At 40.9% G+C, this 12,231-nt stretch overlaps 1 protein-coding gene across 3 annotated transcripts in view; it reads left to right on the top strand.

Annotated features, from left to right (window-relative positions):
* The window catches only part of CEP162 (centrosomal protein 162), a 160,394-nt gene extending 152,906 nt beyond the window's left edge, over positions 1-7,488 (top strand). For all 3 annotated transcript variants that reach the window (XM_088470612.1, XM_088470595.1, XM_088470604.1), the window contains exons 25-27: positions 4,345-4,443; positions 5,748-5,882; positions 7,250-7,488. In XM_088470612.1, coding sequence (XP_088326738.1) covers positions 4,345-4,443; positions 5,748-5,882; positions 7,250-7,459 — 444 coding nt within the window. In that variant the 3' untranslated portion in view covers positions 7,460-7,488. The remainder of the gene's footprint in view (positions 1-4,344; positions 4,444-5,747; positions 5,883-7,249) is intronic.
* Positions 7,489-12,231: the final 4,743 nt, after the last annotated feature.

The raw sequence follows: 12,231 nt of genomic DNA, 5'->3' as shown, positions 1-12,231 counted from the left end.
ACAGAGTGTGGCATACATATTTCCAATGGTGTCGTACCAGAAGCTACGACCCCCAGGTGTTTTAGGATTTCCATAGTCCTGGCCCTCCATCAAGCTGGATTGGACCTAGGACACTCCTCACTGAAAGTGCATATCTCTGCTCTGTCCATTTGGTTCCAGCGTAGGCTTGCTCCACTACTGAAAATCCACACCTTCCTCCAAGGTGTTCTCCGGATTCAACCTCAATTTGTCTCTCCGGTGGCTCCTTAGAATTTGTCAGTAGTTCTTCGTGCCCTCCAGGGTCCTCCATTTGAAAACCTGGATTCTATGGAACTCAAGTGGTTAACAGCGAAGACTCTTTTCTTCTGGCTATAGCGTCAGCCAGAAGAGTGGTAGATTTAGGGGCGCTCTCCATTTCTAATTTTTCACCAGGATAGGGCAGTACTTCTGACTTGCCCTGGGTTCCTTCCAAAAGTTGTTACTAGTTTCCACATTAATGAGGAAATTGTAGTCCCCTTTCAATCACCAGACCTCTCGGCAGGTGAGGCCTCCTTGGATGTGGTCCATGCCCTCAAGATATATGTGAACCATACCTGTTCCTTTCGGAAATCAAACTCCTTATTTGTGCTCTATGGATTTCACAAGAAGGGATGGCCAGCCAACAAGCAAACATTGGCTAAATGGCTTTGCATGACTCTCACAGGCTTACACGCAGGCAAGCCTTCCTCTTCCGGCTACTGTTACTGCTCATTCTACTCGGTCTGTGGGTTCCTCGTGGTCTCACCGTGGTGCCTCAGCTAAACAGTTTTGTAAGGCGGCCACGTGGCCCTCTGTCCATACCTTTCTGAGGTTCTATGCCTTTGATTCATTTGCCTCTCAGGATGCTTTATTTGGGCGCCAGATTCTCCTCTCAGCGCAGGAGCGTCCCCACCCTTAAATGACTGCTTTGGGACATCCCCAAGATCTCCATGTGGACTCTGAAGAAGAAAATGGGAGTTATGGTAAAACTTACCTTTTGTTAACTTTCTTCGAAGTCCACAGGGCACCCGCCCTGCCGCACCTGGCTTCATATGGGATTTGTTCTTGGTCACCGGTCTCCCGTCTCCTCCGTGAGTGTGATTCTTGTGTGTACCAGTCTTCCTTCTCTCTTCTCCTCCTCCGGCCTTTGGCTTGCCACAAACTGAGGTGCCTCTGGCTCGGGGGCAGGATATAGGGGGATGGATCGGTGCATCCTGGGAGCTAAAGCTTTAACTGCATGGTGCCCGGTGTCCTCATCCACCACTTACACCCCAAGGTCTCCCTGAGGACCCTATGGACTTCGAAGAAAGAGAGTTACCAAAGTAAGTTTAACCATAACTCTCATTTTTTTGCAGTGTACATAATTGTTATGCTTTTTTTCCTACCTTTATATGGGTACATAAACCTGTACAGCCATGGCCAAAAGTTATGAGAATGACACAAGTATTGGTTTTGACAAAGTTTACTGCTTCAGTGCTTTTAGACCTTTTTGTCAGATGTTACTATGGTATACTGAAGTCAAATTACAAACATTTCATAAGTGTCAAATGCTTTTATTGACAATTACATTAAGTTTATGCAAAGAGTCAATATTTGCAGTGTTGACCCTTCTTTTTTAAGACCTCTGCAATTTGCCCTGGCATGCTGTCAATCAAATTCTGGGCCACATGCTGACTGCCCATTCTTGCCTAATCAATGCTTGGAGTTTGCCAGAATTTGTGGGTTTTTGTTTGTCCTTGACCACAAATTCTCAATGGGATTAAGGTCTGGGGAGTTTCTTGGCCATGGACTCAAAATGTCGATGTTTTGTTCCCCGAGCCACTTAGTTATCACTTTTTTTGTTCGTCACTAAACTGTTCTTGGATGGTTGGGAGAAGTTGCTCTTGGAGGATGTTTTGGTACCATTCTTTATTCATGGCTGTGTTCTTTGGCAAAATTGTGAGTGAGCCCACTCCCGTTGATGGAAATCGACCCCACACATGAATGGTCTCAGGATGCTTTACCGTTGGCATGACACAGGACAGAGACTTTTGGTGGATGGCCTGGTGTCAAGAAGGGCTGCAAAGAAGTCACCTCTCTCTAGGAAAAACATTAGGGACAGACTGATATTCTGCAAAAGGTACAGGGATTGGACTGCTGAGGACTGGGGTAAAGTTATTTTCTCTGATGAATCCCCTTTCAGATTGTTCGGAGCATCTGGAAAAACGCTTGTCCAGAGAAGGAAAGGTGAGCGCTATCATCAGTCCTGTGTCATGCCAACAGTAAAGCATCCTGAGACCATTCATGTGTGGGGTTGATTCTCATCCACGGGAGTGGGCTCACTCACAATTTTGCCTAAGAACACAGCCATGAAGAAAGAGCAACATCCTCCAAGAGCAACTTCTCCCAACCATCCAAGAACAGTTTGGTGACGAACAATGCCTATTCCAGCATGATGGAGCACCTTGCCATAAGGCAAAAGTGATGACTAAGTGGCTCGGGAAACAAAACATCAAAATTTTGGGTCAATGGCCAGGAAACTCCCCAGACCTTAATCCCATTGAGAATTTGTGGTCAATCCTCAAGAGGCGGGTAAACAAACAAACAAACCCACAAATTCTGACAAACTCCAAGCATTGATTAGGCAAGAACGGGCGGCCATCAGTCAGTATGTGGCCCAGAAGTTGATTGACGGCATGCCAGGGCGAACTGCAGAGGTCTTGAAAAAGAAGGGTCAACACTGCAAATATTTACTCTTTGCATAAACTTAATGTAATTGTCAATTAAAGCCTTTGACACTTATGAAATGCTTGTAATTTTACTTCAGTATACCATAGTAATTTCGAAGCTGGATAATTGGCTGAGACAAGATCAGCTTAAAATTAGATCGTAAAGACGCCATCTTGCGACTGGCCGCAAGACGCCATATTAGAAAATGAGATCGCAAGACGCCATTTTGCGAATGGCCGCCCAAGCGCCATTTTCGGTAAACTCACCCTTAAGTACATATGGCGATATTACTATTAGCATCATGCGATTGCATCTTTCACCATTTCTCATACACACATTAATACGCACAATTGCGCTGTTACCTTGTCGCATATTAGCGAATGCATAAGATCCTGTATGAAAACGCTGTTTATTAGCTTCATGTGCACGCATCTGCCCCAAGTTAACTAGCGTCTTTATATCAAACCCCAAATACTTACACAGTACATATTCACATAAAAGGTCTCATAAGCTTTAAAGTATAAGATTCAAGTTTGTTCATTTATTATAATTGCTGAGAAATAAAGGTTATTTGGTAGCTAAGGTTTAATACATGATAAGTAAGTCATGTTTGATATTATACTGACCTGCACTCTTTCAACAGCATTTTGATATCTTAAGTGTGAAGATCGCAACATGCATTCTCAACTTATGGACCGCAGAGACTTAAAGCACCGAAATGTACATTATATGACCAACTGTTAGGATGTGCATGAACAGGAAACCAGAGACAACCAGTTGTTAGAGGCTGGACTGTGTCTATTTGAATCAACCTGTTAAATGCTCTGCAACAGATGCATCCTCCTGGGAACCAATGGCATCAGCGACAAGCCTCTCTATTGTGTTGTCTGTTTCTGTGAGAGTATAAACATGTGTGTTGTGACCCCAGTCTGAGTCTTCTTGCTGAATGCTGATAGACGGGGGTTTCTTGCTGAAGCCTACATCTGGCCCAGAGCGCTGCGTATGTATAACTCTACTTGGGTCTGTATAATTCTTTGCGCTAAATTGTACTTGGATCATAGCGTGTAACTGACTGTACTTTTACTTGAAATATCACTTTGTGCTTTGGAACCACAGGTAAAAGGTCTGGAGTCTTTATTTACTATATGACTGCGTACGCAAAATAGCGTCATCCTTAGAGGTTTATAGGCAGGATATTAGAAGGTATAGGCAGGAGTGTATAGAGGTTCTAATTCAATATCCTTAGTAACTTCTGACAAATAGGTCTAAAAACACTGAAGCAGCAAACTTTGTGAAAACCAATACTCATGTCATTCTCAAAATTTTGGCCATGGCTGTAGTTTAACACTAGTATTGCCAAAACCATAATTTAATCTCGAAACAACAATGGAAGGAAAAAGCCAATGGTCACTTGATCCCAGTCTGTAAAGGTAGGTATGAGGATATATCCAGCAAAGCTAGTATTAAGCTGTTCTATTCTGATTATTTTTTGGTAGCTGAACAATTAATTTTTACATATACAATAAAATAGAGAATATTCATGTTCGTGTGATTTTAATATATGTCTGATAATATAATATGTATTTGCTCTGTCATAATGCTATTTCCCAGTACATAACCTCAAACTACACTCTACAGATCCATATAAACCATCTTCAAAAACAAGTTAGCGAACTACAGAAGGACAGAGAATCCTTGGCTGTTTTACGCATTCGGGAGGAAACCCTACAGAGAGAGGTACTTGACTCAGGGCCTGATTCAGAGTTGGGAATAGAGTAAAGCTGCATACACACACAACGATTTTTTGAACGATAATCGTGAAACAATATCGTTTAACGATAATCGTTTGAACTACAAACGTTCATCGTTTGACTCAGAAAGTGAATGATTTTTACAGTCAGACTTGTCAACTCATCGATTTTCAGTAAGGGAATATGCAAAAATCGTTTGTACTTCTAAAAAATCGTTCATTACATTTAAATGAACATAGTAAATGAACAACTTTAGTAAACTATTTTAGTTCATTTTTTCAAGGGAGAAAATTGTTTACTAAAATCGTACGTTAACTAAATCGTTGTGTGTGTATGCAGCTTAAGAAATAACTGTACCTGGACAAACCATGTTGCAGTGCAAGGGGTGCAAATACACACTATTTTTGCATGTGGGGTAAATACTGGCTGCTTTTGTATGTGTCCCACAAATGCTGGATAGCTTTATTTTTACTCTGCAATTTAGATGTCAGTGTGGACACACCCCTCCCAAATCTAAATCTCTCTGCACATTACATCTGCCCCACCTTCAGTGCAGCATGGTTTTACCAAGATGCACAGTTACTTTCTTATTCTATTCCCAACTCTGAATCAGGCCCACAGTTCATTACATATTCGAAATTAATGTGAGCCATTACTAATACAGGGCCTGATGCGATCGCAGCTGCGATTATGCACGCATACCCGCTGCGAAAATATGTTAATGCTATTGCAATGCCGTCGCACAGCCAGCACAGAGACTCCCACTACAGCACTGTAATACCTTGCAGTGCTGCGTATACATTGGGAACATCGAGTAACATCGGCCCCTCATGCACAATTACAACAGGTCTAACCTTACTCAGAAATTGCTAACCTCCTCACACGCAGTGAGTACACAAGCTGCATATGCCGTCGCAGTGGCTAATTTATGCACGCCCATGCAAAGGCATTGAAATTGACATGCAACCCTGCATTTCTCCAACCACCCCCAAACGCTCACACCCTGTCACTCACTCTCAGATGGATTCCTATCTGCATAGGTGATCACAATGCTAACTCACGTGAACTGCGGTGCATGCGCAGTACGCACCATTGGCCGATCTGCGTACGCTGTTGCAGTTGCGATCCGTAATTAATCAGGCCCACGGTGCCTTATATGTGCACCAAAATAATATTCAAAACTGCTAAAGCTACCAAAAAAAAAAAAGTTTAAAGTAGCTGAAAACAATTTAGTCCTTAATAATAATATAGAAAATATAATTAGCATTTTCCCCCAATATCTGTTTACAGATGGCTAAACTGTTGGATGAACTAAAAGTGGCCAAGGAGTGTCATAGTCCAAAAATGAGGCACTTTTTAAATCTTGAAAGTAAGATCAAACACATGGAAATCAAGCATTCACAAAGAGAACAAGAGCTCCAGCAGGTACATTAACTAAAGCAATTCTTTTTTTGATATTTAAGATGCATATCTCTTAATTAAAGGGACTTTTTGTTTGTTTTTAACATTAATTCTTTTTTGTAAGCTAAGTTCATGTTTGTACTACTTTCCATACAATAACAGCAGCTCCAAGTATAAAACACAAGACGCTGCTACATATTCCTTTATTAGTTGCCAGGAGACTTTCGCTGCCTGCATGTCTACAATGTGGGAAAAAACCTGATTCTGAGCCGATCCAGTTTTTGTATGTGACCACATCTAGCAATGTTTTGCTTACTGCACGTGTCCCAGGCTGCATATGCATCTTGCCAAACGTAGGCACGATTCAAAATTTCCCAGATCTCAGCTGCTTCTCGGAGGATGCTAAATGGGCGTTTCTGGGAGGTAACTCTGCGATTCCACACAAGAGAACCGCCTTGTAGATGTGCTAGGGGTGTCTTGTGCATTAGGACGTGCTCATAGTCTTATTAGCATTTTGTTTGCATTCCATTCGCGTTCAGGATGCAACCCCGTGCAGAATCTGGCCCAAAGTTGCTAATTATAGGATGTCCTAGGGTCCATGACGTGTGTCAGGTAGACTGTCAAGTAATGACTTTTGATGGCCAATTTGTATAGATTTCAGTAGCCATTCCCAAATTAGGACTTCAGTACAATCATTAAGTGAACACATCTATTTAGGAAGGATCATTAAATCCTATAGCTTATGGGAAGACTTATGAATCCAGTCTACCGACCTATGGAGAAAAGAATCCTTTGCTTATAGTTGAGGCGGATTCATTCTGATCAATAATGGTTCCGTTTGTGGTGCTGACTGGTACATTGACATCACTTTTTGACTTTCTAGGAAATCTGTGCATATCATATTTTTTTAAAGTAGTTTTGCGTTCAGCTTCTGAAAACTTATTCTTAGAGGTTTGCACAGCAGATTTCAGAGCAGTACCGATAGCTTTCTATGCAGACTGCAAAAATGCCCAATTTACAATGCACAAATAAGATTAGTTTGTGATAACCATTGGAGCTTATAGATTACATTTTCGCAAAGTTTTCACCAGAGAGGTGTCTTGCAATCCCTTTCCTTATGTGGCTTCGAACTATTAGCATATAGGGGTGATAACTGACAAAAACAAACCTTTGTTAAAAATGATCAAGCAACCAGAAAATTAAAAACTGGACAACTTGAGACAGATTGACCCAAGTGTTGTGAAGTTGAATAGTACCATATAAATATAAAATGTTACAACCTTTACTCTGTCAACTATTTATTTTATGTACAATACATACCTCCTTGCAAACCTTTAATTTGTCATCAGAAAATGTAATAAATATGAAAGAGCCTTCATGTTATTTTGCAGGTAATCCAGCAGTCACGACACACTGCAGAAGCCGCGCAGGTCAGCGAGCTTGACAAATGGAAGAAACTTGCACAACAAAAGAATATGGAGCTAGAAAGGTTTAAAACAGAGTTAGATGCAATTTTAGATGTTCTCCGTGTGTTACAAAGACAGGGAGTTGTTATTCCCACTTTGGCATCACAAGGCTCTGAAGTACACTGGAAAACATAACCAGCTGTTACCATGCATGAATGTTTGGAGTTGTACCATGTATTTATATATTATTTTAAATGTATTTATAATTGGAAAATTTGTGTATAAAACTTTTGTATAAAATTTTTTTGCATTCCTTACCTTATTTTGGAAAATATATTGCTTACACCCATATCAAGAGTACTGCAATAAGAAAGCTTTTAATAGAACAAGTTGGATGCATGTTGTGTTTATTAGTGTGTCCACAGCCTTCTATGCTGCCACGAATAGCAGGCTACTAGAGTAGAGGACCCGAACTGATTCGGGGTCTGTCCTCCTATTTTTGAAGCCAGGCCTTGCAGGAGATGCAACCACATGCTTTGCACAATGTAAAGTGGGATTTTTAAATGTAAGTGGCCACATTCCCAGTGGCGGTCCCATGACGGAGTACTCGGCATCCATGACTTTCTACACCAGTTTGTTAGGAGCCTCCTGTCTCTAAAAAATCTTTTGAATTGTAATACTTAAGCTGGCCATCCACTATACAATTTTCTGTCAGATACAGTACAGTATCTGTCCAATTTGGCTGGTTGGAATGAAAACCTAGTAATGTATGGGAGCAAATGACAGTCGATCATATGGTTTTAAACACTGAAAAAAGGACAAAAAAAAATTGTTCAAATTGGTTACATTTGTGCGTTTTAACCAATTTGTCTGAACAACATTTTTGGCTATTTTCCAGAGTTTGTGAGCAAATGGACGATTGTCATGTGCTTCCATAAATTACCAGGTTTCATTCCAACCAGCCAGATTGGATAGATATCTGACAGAAAATTGTATAGTGAATGGCCAGCTTTAGAGGCTCATGTTTTGTCTGGCTCCTTCTGCCACATACCTACACATGGACACACAGGAGTTTGGTAAACTGGAATACGGTGCAACTATTAATATTCTCTTATTAACTGTAGGTTGGTTTAACATTGCCCACTTCATCTGATGGTTGTCTGTGTGTCTTATTTGTATGAATTAAATTAAATCAAAAATTATATTATCAATGCACATACAAAAAATATATATATATTTTAAATTTGTATTTTTGCTAGATTTTTGTTATAAAATTAAAAGCAAATCAACTAGTAGACCATACTCAAACATACACAGTCTATTAACACTTATTTGAATGCCACCTTATGATACCATGGAGTAGTGAATTATGATTTTGATATTAGATGATTCAAGCAATGATCTCCTAATCTGTCTAAATGTATCCAGACAACTTCTAAAAACATGGGTAAGATTGTAGAAAGTTAGGGAGATGTTGATGAGCTATATTCTTTTGGCAAGAGAGGGTGGTGTCAGTGGCATGCTAGTATGTCAAAATGAGAAAACACAATAGTAATACATTGAGTCAAATATTAAAGTAAATGTATAAATAGTGCATTTATTTTTTTAATAAATTCTTTATTTTCAAAGAAAACAACATTTTTTGAAGCATATAACACTGATACATAATCTGTATATTTTTTTCCAACAATAGTGCATATAAGACTTGCACATAAAAATCAGGAACAACAAAACATACATGGTATATCAAAAAGGAAAAATTAGATTTCCAGATAATTAAATCTTCCGCAGTTAATTATATAGACAGAAGTCCCACAATTTCTTAATCAAAAAAAAAAAAAATTACACCATAAAAAAATAATAAAGATGGGAAGAAAGAGATAAGAAAAGACAAAGGAGGGGGGGGAAGGTCAGGCAGACAACAGACACTAAGGGCCATATTCAATTAGCCACGATAAGCAGTTTTCGTCGAAAAGTTCTCGCCGGTGACGTCATTTCTCCAGGCGAAAACTCATCCCCGTATTCAATTCCAAAGACTTTTCGCGTATGTGGACAGTCATTTGTATGAACCCAGCGAAAAAAAGATTTGCCTATGAATAAGGATCGAAGAAAGTGCAGAATTGTGGTTTTGGGGTGCACTTCTGAAAACCCACCACCACCCTTGGGACAGTCCCCCAAAGGTAAACTGCGTAAAATTTTAAATATATACTTGATAACACCCCAAAAAGTACTTTCGTTTTGGGGGCAAAAAAAAAACAAAGTTGGGGAATAAAGTTAAAAACTAGCAAAAAAGACTCCAGGGGGGTCCCCAAGTATGCCCCAGGTATTTTTTTGATTGCAGGTGGTTTTTTACGTTTTATAAAACTTCACTTTAACAACTTTAAAATATGCTAGCACCGATTTTCATGTACCCCAATTTTGCTGGGACTACTTATTTTCACCAAAAAATAATGCAAAATGCTATTCTTCACCACTTATGCAAAGATGCTAAATAGCAGCTATTGAGATCATTTAAGTACCCCAAATACCTTCAGCAGGGCTATTCTGGGGTATCTATAGTGATCCCCAATGTCAGTGCATCTTTTGGGGGGTGTCAGGCTGATTTCCCCAAAACGGACAGCACTTTTCGCCTGTTTGAGTTTCGCCGGGTCCCGTTTTCACATCCTTTGGAATTGAATTGGGTGAAAAGCGGTCACGCGCTCGAAAAGGCTTTTCTCCAAAAACACGCGATGTAGACGGAAAGTCCGGGAGGCGAATTGAATATGCCCCTTAGCATACAAACTCAGGGACCTAGCATCAGTAATCAATAGATAAACTAGGGTCATGGAAATGAGGGCTGCATAAGAAGCAGAGGATTTGAATTCAATCCAATTAAACAATAGAGTCATAAACTCAGAATGTTTTTCAGGGACCGAATAAAGATGATATCCATGGTCATGTAGAAGTCAAGACGTTGACACCATTCCCACACTGAGGGGGGAATCAGAGCACCAGCGGACTGGTGCTTAATGTACAATCACACCAAATATGTATCATTGTACCGGTTTCCTTGAGACATCTCCAGCAGAGAGGGGACACTGAGGGGGAGGTATCTATGGAGGATGACAGGACAGCGATACCATCTTGTCAACACTTTGTATTGTGTTTCCTGAACCTCCAGACTATTAGAGCATGCTTTGGAGATTTGAAAAACTTTATCCCAATTAATTTTTATACCCCTGTGTGTAAAATCCCTGTTCCAGGCCTCAACAAAAAGAGGGTCAGACATAAACATGTCGTGTAGCAAAATCTTAGAAATACCTGAGATTATATGTCTGGGAGGAACACGATCGGAACACATAGATTCAAAGGGTGTCATGTCTCTAGCAAATACCGAAGGACCCTCAAGGGATGAAGCAAAATATCGGACCTGAATGTAGGCCCAAAGCAGTCATCTGTAAGGGAGGTATTAGCACATAAGTTCAGGAATGACATAAATCGGCCATCAGGTGACTCATTCTAACAATCCCAGTCACCAACCAATTTGATATAAACCATCCTGAAGTCCCTGGAGGGAAAAGGGGATTGTGGAGGGTAGGGGTAAGGGGAAATATCATAGAAGATATCCCAGGTTTAGTACACAATCGTTTCCAAAGTAAGGCCTACTGTTGGGTGTGAGGAGCGAGCAATTTTAGAAAACCATGGAATGGAGAGCGAGGACAGCCCTGGCGAGTACCACTGGCTAAATGGACTGGATCCAATAAAATCCCATTTCCACGTATTGGGGCCGAAGGGGCTCTATAAAGGGCCAAAATTTTATAGAAAATTAGCGCCTAACCCCTACCGCCTCAGTACTGCCGTCATGAAACCCCAATCCACCCGATCAATAGCTTTTTCACCATCAGTGGAGAAGGAGCATCATGGGGACATCTAAGGAAATCGCATGGTGTATCAAATCAATGACTTTGGTGGTATTAGCCTCTTTACCTGGGACAAAGCCCACCTGGTCAGAGTGAATGACAGGAGCAATGACTTGAGACTATTAGCTATAAGTTTGGCATATAGCTTAACATCCACATTCAGAAGAGAGATCGGGCAATAACTCGCTGGCAAGGACTGATCCTTGCCCTTCTTGGGAATTATTGTGATGTGTGCTCCGAGCGACTGATCAGAAAAAGGGGCATGCGCTGAAACAACATTACACGTCCGTAATAAAAATGGCAAAAGGGTTTCTTGATCTGCTTTGAAGTAGGACACCATAAACCAGGGGTCTTCAACCTTTGGCCCTCCAGCTGCTGTGGAACTGCACATCCCAGCATGCCCTGCCACCGTTTTGATATAACAGTATGCTAAAACTGTGGCAGGGTATCCTGGGATCTGTAGTCCCACAGCAGCTGGAGGGCCAAAGGTTGAAGACCCATGCTGTAAACCCATCAGGACCAGAAGTTTTGCCAGATGGGGAGGTTTTAATAGCAGCAGATAGTTCTGCTTCTGTAAATGGGGAGTCGAGAGAGTGTGTCACCGTTTCAGGGAGAATAGGGAAAGCTATTTCTTCTAGATAATCCTGGATCTCCAATTCTCAGTCTGTCGGATCCAGGCCTGAGCAGGTCGGACCTAAATTTTACAGCCCAGAAAAGAAAGCCTGAAAAACCGCTGCATTATCTTTGTCTGTATGACAGAGATCACCCTTATGGTCTTTGATACTTTGAAGATAAGTCAAAGATCTCTGAGCTCTAAGCACCCTTGCCAGCATTTTACCTGGTTTATTCCCCCAACGGTAATGTCTATGGCAGCATCTCCGCAACCCTCATTCAAAAGATTAAGGTCGGATCTAGCCGTTTGTAGTTCCACCAAAACATCAGAGGCTAGATTACTTTTATGAGTAAGTTCTAACACATGAATTCTAGATAATAATGCATCTCTACAGCCGTGGCCAAAAGTTTTGAGAATGACACACGTATAGGTTTTCACAAAGTTTGCTGCTTCAG

Source organism: Taudactylus pleione, unplaced genomic scaffold (genome assembly GCF_031769625.1).
Source record: "Taudactylus pleione unplaced genomic scaffold, aTauple2 ptg000015l, whole genome shotgun sequence".
Taxonomy (NCBI): domain Eukaryota; kingdom Metazoa; phylum Chordata; class Amphibia; order Anura; family Myobatrachidae; genus Taudactylus; species Taudactylus pleione.
This window is presented reverse-complemented; position numbering and strand designations above follow the sequence as displayed.